This window comes from Fukomys damarensis, unplaced genomic scaffold (genome assembly GCF_012274545.1).
Source record: "Fukomys damarensis isolate Sample0158 unplaced genomic scaffold, DMR_v1.0_HiC HiC_scaffold_36, whole genome shotgun sequence".
Classification (NCBI taxonomy): Eukaryota; Metazoa; Chordata; class Mammalia; order Rodentia; family Bathyergidae; genus Fukomys; species Fukomys damarensis.
This window is the reverse complement of record NW_022900948.1, coordinates 4,014,237-4,023,512: the sequence shown is the minus strand read 5'-3', so window position 1 is coordinate 4,023,512 and position 9,276 is coordinate 4,014,237. Positions and strand designations below refer to the sequence as shown.

Sequence of the window (9,276 nt, the reverse complement as noted above, 5' to 3'; positions counted from 1 at the left end):
GGTACATTCATGTGTGATGGAATATTTTTCAGGTTTGAAAAGGGGATATTGACCCTAGGAGACTATAAATGAAATTGGAAGATATTTTGCTAAGTGAAATAAACCAGACACAGAAAGAAAATTACTGTATGTTCAAAGTTATATGTGAAATTTTAAAATCAAACATCTAAAACTCTCAGTGCAAAAATGATAACTATGTAAGATATGACATAATATATCTGCTAGTTAGCTAACTGTATCATTCTTCATTATATATATAAATTTTGAAACTTTGTTTTTATCACATAAAATTTTATATCACTTAAAAATCAGTAAATTTTGAAAGTGTTGAATGATGGTTATGAAGAGCACAGAGATACGAAATGGGGAGAAGGATGTCAGTTATGTAGGTTGACTAAATCTGGAGACCACATGCATAGCGTAAGAATTATAAAAATACTGTATAATGAAGACTTTCATGGAGAGTAGATTTTACATATACACACATGCTCATGGTCATGCAAAAGAGATAACTGTGGAGACTAGTTGATACATTGTTATGTAATAATCATTTTACTGTGCATATGAATATTAGGATATTATGTATACCTCAAATACATAAAATAAATTAAACATGAAATCGTTTAAAAGAAAAAGATGAAAGTAAATTAAGTTTAGGTTATTTGTGAGGTAGAGTAGGTCAATTCAAATAGAGACAAGATAGTATTTTAAAAAGGAGGTATGGAATGGAATGACATTCCTTTTTTTCCTTTTTATTGAGTTTATAGGTACATTCTAGTTATACAATACAGTTACATTCATTACTGGGATCTTGTACCTTTACATGACAGGTCTTGGTTCTCATTTTTTCCCCTTGTCCCTGCCCTCCTTTCACCCCCTCCTGCCCTCCCCATTTACAAACACTTTATTTCCATTTTTTCATATTTTTTTTCTTTTCCCTTATTCCCTTTCCCCTACCTTTCCCACTTTCCCTACACCTTTAGCATTTTATTCCTATTTCACATTGTTAATTATCTCATTAGGATCTGGTGTACTATTATAGTTTTGAAAAACTGGAATGACATTCTTAGTGGAGGAAACAAAAACACTACATCCTGAACTTTAAATATAGATATCTGGCAAAATTACAATTTGTCTTGTCAACTAAGAGTTCAGAGACAACTTTTTTTTTTTTTTTTTTAGTGAGTCCCAGGTAATACTAGCAAATATCAATTTAAAACTTGCTTTCAAAACCATGAGTTCCTCTCTGGATTAAAACCTATTTTGCATACTTTCAGGTCTGGCTAACATTAATATTTAAAAATTTGATGGAGCACCAGAGGTAGGCACTTTTCTCTGTAGTGTAGAATCAGGGACAGACTCCAGCCTCTGTCTCAAATGCTTTCCACCCTACATGGAAATAACTGAAATTTCGAAGAACTGAAATTGGGTAGTCTTGTTTCTCAGCTCTACATATGTCTCCGTTGCTGACTGTGTGCCGTGTTCTGAACTCTTTTTTTTTATTATTGTTTATTGTTACATTTTAGATATACAATACAGTTACATTCATCATTGGGATCTTGCACCTTTACATGATATTTCTTGGGTCTTATTTTTTCGCCATTCCCTTGTCCATCCTTCCACCCCTCTTCTCCTCCCTATTTACAAAGACTTTGTTTCGAACTCTTATTTCTCTTTCTTCCTACATTATTCTTGCCTACTATTGAATAGTTTAATTACTTCCTCTTACCAAAAACAGATATCACTGTCTTCTGTATTTTGCCTAACCACAAATTTTGATAGTAGTTGCATAATATCAAGTAAGAAAATATAGCAACATTTTCCACCCCTTTGTAAATGGGATCCCAAGTAGTAGCCAGAGTCTCTTAATACCTCCATTACTTTCTCTCCTCGTACTGTATTCTGCATAGTTTCTTCAGGTATTTCTTCCATATTACTATTTTCTCGAATTTTATAGACTTTTACACTTACTACATGCATTGTTTCAAAGGTTCACAAATATATATTTTTAACTTTTAGAATTTGTTTTATTTTTAATATCTCTGGTCATTTTTCAGAAACTTTATATTTGGTCTTCCTTTAATGCACTGCTTTAATTTGTTTAAACAGATGCAATTTTCTGTTTACTGTCATTGGTCTTAATATATTTCAACATTTATAAACCTGGAAATTCTGATTTTTAATTGTATTTTCCTGTTGACTTATAAAGACTTTTTTTCTTATGTTTCTAGTGTACTTGGAATGTGAGCCATATTCTTTGAAACTTTCTCTGGGAAAATCATTTGAGACTTGGATTAGGCATAAATTCATCCATCATAAGTTTGTGATTCCTTTGCCATGCTCCTGGAAACACAACAAAACTTGGTATTCATTTTTAACTACCTCATTTGAGATGCACTCTGATTAGAATTCTCAAGGCTATCTTTAACAAAGAGGAATGTGTACCTTCAATCTTCCATCACACATTTTATAGGGGGTCAGTGTTTATATTTGTATTCTTTTTCTGAGAGTATTGTTTTTTAGACTTCTGGACTGTGTGAGTATCTGATTTTCAAAAAATCATCCTGATTCAGTTCTGTGTTAAATTTTTTCCTCCGTGTTTGGATATAACCTTAAATATACTTAGGTCTTAATCCAGTAGTGCTATCACACACACACACACACACACACACACACACACACTCACACCCCTTTAGAGAAAAGCTCATCTACTATACTTGTTTCTCGCCATCTAAATTTTTTAAAAATTTTCTCAATACAGATTAGCCATATATGAGAATAACAGTTTTATATTTCAGTCATCATTTAAGCAGTTCTTTTAAATTTAAAAAATGGATGAACTTTCCTGGGGATGTAACTCAATGGGAGAGTGTTCCCCACTACAGCAAACAAGCAAACAAAAAATGTAGAAATTAGCCATAATAACTATTAACTTTTACTTATTCTTAAGATAACTATCTACCAACTAATTATTAGGATTCGTTATTTAAGAATTAAGAAATATCATTTTGTCAGGAAGATATGACACGAAAAAGTATCTTTTTACAGATAGATTCAATATCTACAATGATTTTATCAAGCAATTATAAAATAATACTCTCTTAGATTACTTACTGTATGAGTAGTTTGTTTCTAATATGGATAATTTATATGTAATGTAAGCAATTACATTGCATCAGCGTTTTTTAATGTGACCTCAAATAGCCAACTACTTACTTTTGATGAGTACAAAATTATATTCATATTAGTTCCAAAAATAGAATTTAATATTTAGTTTTTCTTCAAATATCTTACAAGATTAAAAAACAAACCTTTGGCAAACTTTTGCTGAAAACACTGATCTGACTTTGTATATTACCATTTGTATAATTTATTTCTATATAAAGCCCCAAAATACATTACAATAATTTTAAATTATTTGTCAGACTAAAAATGTAGGCAGAACTGTTCAAATATTAATACTAGAGGTTAAGAATATTCAATATCACATTGTTATTAGCAAACAATTAATATTTGTAGCTCCTGTGTATGAGTGAGTATTAAAAATATGCCATCGTTCTGGGAACTTTCATAGATATTAACAATCATGGCAACCCTTGCAATATAAGCTTTCCTATTTGATATATGGGAAAAATTTTGGTCAGCATCTTAGTTCTGCCATGCAATATTTAAAAATTTGTTTTATTTGTTTAAGTTTAGAATTTATAAAACTGAAAGGAAGTATGACTTCCCTCCTTTCATTGCATACCCCTATGCACTTAGGAGCTATAGAAAGTAGAACTTTGTCACCAAGACTATAAAAAGAAAGTTTCAAAGCTGCCCCCTGTTGCCCTATATAGATGCTTGAAGTAAATATATATTGGTTGTGAAATTCACAGAACATCAACATTCATGGAGAACACTTCTGTTTTTTAATACAGGCCATGTTTTCCCATTCTTTCAAATATTTCAGTGAATGTTTTTTCTCTTGTGTATGACAACACTTAAATCAAGAATCAAAATAAGTCTATTATCAGTAAATGACTTGCTGTTTTGATACTACTGGAGGTTTATTTTCAGTGCATTCTCAAGACAAAAATGTATTAACTTCCTTTGATTATAGTGTACAATATCATTTTCTTCAAAAAAGTGAAACACTGGAGTCCATAGCTTATTTTTCATGCTTTTGTCTGTAATCTTCAGTGAGATAATGCATATCAAATTCCTAGAATGATGCCAGAGACATGGTGAACTCTGTTTTTCATTGTGATTATTAACAGATTTAGAGGACCTAATTGAATAACTCTAAAGGTCTCATGACTTTCTTTTAGAGTCCATTGAACTCAGAGCTCATATATTCTTACTAAGTAGGAGTAAGATAATGGCTCTCAGCATATAGAATGTGATCTATTTACTGGAATGGGTTCCATTTGAGATAAATCTATTTTTTTAAAGTTGTATAAAATACTTATTTTATTGAGTTTTTAGGGGGGATTTGATAAATTTTCATTGTACTACAATTGCACCATTAATCTTGCAGCTTCATCAACATTAATTTAAGGTTCTTTTTCATGATGCTGCTGATTATTCAACTCTTTCTGCAGCAGTTCAAGAGTAAGCCTTTTTGAGAAGTCTGCAAGTTCCTTCTGAATGTTTATAAAAGCATTATTCATTCTACGAACTTTTTCAGCATTTAAGATATTTATCTTTTTAAGATGAGTGGTGACTGGTTTTGCTTTGTTTTGGGATTTAAAGTTTTTTTTTTGGCTGGCTCTGTGAAATACATTTCCCGACTTTTGGCCTCTTAATTTGTTCTTGGCCATTGTCTAAGTTTCATCAACTTTTCACTAGACCTTTGATATCCTCGTGCCGCTGCTCAAGTCCAGGTGAGGACATCTGCACGCACAGGGTCCAGGAAGCTCCGGGGAGAGAGTGAGATAATGCTATTTTTAAAAAGGTCATCCTAAAACTACACTTTTCTCCAAATTAAGAGACAGAAAATCTTCCACTTGTAAAGAAAATTTATATACTGCTAAATTAGAACTCAGAGAAAAGTGGTTTTTCCCAGCCTTGAGTAATTCCCCTCCTTGTGACTGTTGCCCCTGTTCTGTTACAGATAAGATTAACAACTACTTTCCTGTAATTTTTTTTAGTAATAAAATTTTATCTTTTCCAAATGTACAGCTGGTTGAACCTGTTCATCATGCTTCTTCACCAGCAGCAGGGGCATCTCCACCCTTGGTGTTTCTGATATAAATAACTTGATCTCTGTGCTTTGAAACCAACTTGAAAAGTCCTTTACTAAGGAGCTCCTGAAGGGCTGCCCTGGCCAGTGACCCACATATCTTCATTCTCTCAGACGCTACAGCAGGCGTTATAAGCTTATAGTTGGGAACTTTTTTACAGAGTTTGTTCTAAGTAGCTTTATCAAACAAAACCAGGTTTTTGAGCTTGTCCCGAACTTTGCCTTTGGACCACTTCTTCTTTTTGGCCTTGCCCCCAGATTTGTTCACTGGGTCTTTGCCTATCTTGGCCGAATTTCCCGCATCTTTCTTGTTCTTGTCGTCCTTGGGTGGCATCGCCAAGCTCAGAGAGCAGCTGGGACCACTGCAGTCATACACTGCTAAATTAGAACTCAGAGAAAAGTGGTTTTCCCAGCCTTGAGCAATTCCCCTTCCTTGTGACTGTTGTCCCTGTTGTGTTACAGATAAGATTAACAACTATGTCCCTGTAAACAAGGTCCTGTGACTTCCTATTTTTACAGGAATCTGTTTTCTTTCAAAGCTAAATTACAGGGCCTGGGATTTAGCTCAGCAGTTCAGTGGGCTGCCTGGCAAGCGCAAGGACCAGAGTTCAATCCCCGGTACGAAAAAAAAAAAAAAAAAAAAAAAAAAAAAAAAAAAAAGTTACAAAGCTGTCACTGTATGTGTAACTGCCTTTGTCTCTCTACATTTACCCACCCACCAATTTCACATCAACCCCCTCTCACCAAATATAGAAAACTGTAGCCCTTCCTTTATTCTGAGCTCAGCCTTTATATGTGTATCTGCTGGGCTGGTATGCACCTAAAATGCAGGAATAAAATCCTCCTGTTTCATCCATTGGTCTCTCTGGTCTCTTAATATCATGCAACACTACTAGATAGAAAAATAACCAATGCAAACTGAATTACAGAATATTTGTATACAACAAGAATAATTTCAGAAAATACTAGCAATTAGTATTATTTGGCATTCTAATTCTTGCAGTTTCTGTGTTTATTCTTAGGAAATTAAATTCTTTAATTTCTGAATTACCTTTCCATTCATCCATGGAAATGTGATGTATTTTTATGTGAAATTCTAGAATTTTAGTCTTACAAACACATCCAGAATGCCTAAAGATCTATACCAAGAGAGAAGGTAAGAATGCTAATTTTATTTAGCCTTCTACACAATTACTTATATAAAGAAATGTTTTAAAAAGTTAATTTTTATTCCTAAATTTTATGGCTGATAATACTAAATTTTATAGCTGTACTTGCCAGCAAAAGCTAAACATTATTTGGACTCAAAGGATAAATACCTATTCTAAGAGGCAATATAATTTTTTCCTGTGAGGAACAGAGAAGAGGAAATTTGAGGAAATGGTCTCTACTTTTAGGTCAGTCTTCTAACATGACTCATTCAAAGCTTGTCGACAAGGAACTGTTGATATAATCATAGAAATAAAATCCTTCCCTTTCCAAGGACCTCATTGTAGAACATGATATAACTTTGATGAAAAGTAATGTAGTCAGGAAGAATAAATTTTAAAAAATATATAAGAACTGCCATAAAAAGTATGAAAAGAAGTGCTCTAAGCACCAGATTTGTTAAAGCAGTTTTATAGGGTAAGGTAAGGAAATGTTCCATTATGAAGATTCTGGTTATGGATGCCATGTCTTCTCAGAGAGAGGTAGCTAGGACAGGGACTGTCATGGGGGAGAAGCTTAGGCAATTGAATGGATGTAGAAATCAATAATCTAAAGACAAACAAGAGTCAGACATCTTGAAAGAAGCAAAGTTTTCAGTGTTAGAAATGTGAGAGGAAACAAAGCTTATGACAAAATTACAAATCAGTTGTTTACTTTAACATTGAATTGATCTAAAAGTGGTAGTTTAATTGCATATTACAGCTTTTAGTTTTTCATGAATTAATAAATTCAAATATGACAGTGAAAATGTTATCCCCTTGCTACATCTTCAAAATTTAGTGTACATTTCACTTGCATTTACTTAATTTAAAGTGGATTATACAACCTATGGTCACACTACCTGACTTGCTAGAATGCCCAGGTACCAAGACAAGTTATTTCAGTAGCTAAACTATGGGTGCTAATTTACCCAGCTTTCCATTCTGATCTTTCCAGCATGTTGGTTTCTCCTTACTCCTGAGACTTTTTGATTTTTTGACACAGGGTCTTTCTGTGTACTTTAGGCTGTCCTGAAACTTTCAACAATAGTCCTAACTGAGCCTCTCAAGTGCTGGGATTACAAGCTTGCCACCCCTGAGAATTCTGACTGTAACTTAAATTGCAATCTTTAGACACACAAGTTTCTAAAAAAGCTACTCAAAGACTAGTAGACGATTAGAAGAGCATCATGCAACCATAAACCCTTAGAAAAAGGGTCAAAGTCCCATAGAATGGATTTGCCAGTGCATCTTCCTAGTCAGAATTGTATGACCAGAAAGAAAAAGTGTTAGCCTATATAGCCGAAACTAAATAAGTTTCATTCCTTCAAACTTGAACCAGCAGCTTTCTAAGACTGAGGCCCGGTTGTAAAAAAGGCTCAGAGGAGCCTGGCTGTACTATAGTCAATTCAAGAATCCACCAATAGGCAAAAAGCATTTCCAAGTCACTACAGATTCAGATTTTGGAATATTTTTAAAAATTCATATCTACTGGTAATGAATCCAATGTTTCTGAAGATACAAGTTCATTTTTTAAATGTATGTAATGCAAAACATATATTTTCAAATTGTCTACTTTTGATACAAAATTATTAGACATGTAAAAATTCCATGACTTTTATTTATAAAAATACATGATTTTATATGGAAAATCCATATAGATTTAATTCTTAACATTCATATAGACACAAAGAGGCTTAAATAAAAGTGTGTACTTAAAGTAAATTAAGAGGCTTCTAATGGCTATGATAAAGTAGGTTTTACCAGACAACTGTGGTACTCTGGCCAAGATCAAAAGATGCAGAATGAAATACAAAAGAAAAAGATCTCTTTATAAGTCTTGAAATATTTCAAAAGCAACCAGAATAGAGAGGGAGAAATATTGGAAAGAAACCTTTGAGTCAAATTCAATACTGCACTTGACACCTTTCCCTCAGAATATCTGTTAAATATGTGGCTAAGTGCAATACCAGACTAATGTGCCCAGCAGAAGGTGTATGCTAACAGCCAAAAAATCCCCCAGAACCTTAGGCAATTTCAGGAAGAATAAAGTTTCTACATGCCAAAAATGCCAGAAATTAGAAGTCCTAAATTCCAAAGAAAAGAGAGGTATAGGGACCTGGCATTATGCTTATATTTTCCAGAAAATATTTATTATTTATAAGACATGTAAAATAATTTAATTAGAAGTCCACACATAATACTTAGAAACTGAGTGGAGCTTTCAACAGACACCCCAGTAAAGGGAAGGGGAAAAATGAAGAGTACTCACCAACAAAAAAAGAGCCTTCATAATCATTGGTATGTTTCCCATGTTTTCCAGCACCTTTTCTCTTTCCTGTAGTGAAGTTATTTGGCTCCTTTGTCAAAGATGAGATGGCTGAGTACGTTCAGAGATGTTTCTGCACCTTTTAATATATTCCACTGATACTTAGGTCTGTTTCTTTGCCAGTACCGTGCTTTTTTTTTGTTTTTTTTTTAGCACAATAGCTTTGTAGTACAGTTTCAAGTTGGGAAATGTGATACCACCTACCTTGTCTTTGCTGCCTAGAACTGCTTCATAAATTATAAATTGCTTCATAAACCAGTGGGCAATCCAGACATATGCAATATGGTCAAAATATATGTGTATGTGTAAATTAGAAATAATATTGAACTGAAGACACATTGCCATGAGTCCCCTGAAAATATTTCCCTTTACTTCAAACACTCTTATCCCATTGTTTTTCTAGTTTCTAAAGCACTTCTGCAGCCCTCTTTTGTGAATGGCTTTATGAAGTATGATAAAAATATATAATAAATGTTACTGCTGAGTGCCATCCAATGGAAAGGCAGGCTGGGATGGAGCTCAGTGTAAGATCCATC

The 9,276-nt window shown here is 33.4% G+C and overlaps 1 protein-coding gene and 1 pseudogene across 1 annotated transcript; both read right to left on the bottom strand.

The window, feature by feature from the left end:
* Positions 1-4,535: 4,535 nt before the first annotated feature.
* Positions 4,536-4,802, bottom strand: LOC109118149 (ribosomal biogenesis factor-like). Its single transcript, XM_019207852.1, has one exon. The coding sequence runs from the start codon at positions 4,800-4,802 to the stop codon at positions 4,536-4,538; it is 267 nt and encodes an 88-aa protein (XP_019063397.1).
* Positions 4,803-5,147: 345 nt separating this feature from the next.
* LOC104864193 lies at positions 5,148-5,558 on the bottom strand (annotated as a pseudogene).
* Between the last annotated feature and the right edge of the window lie 3,718 nt (positions 5,559-9,276).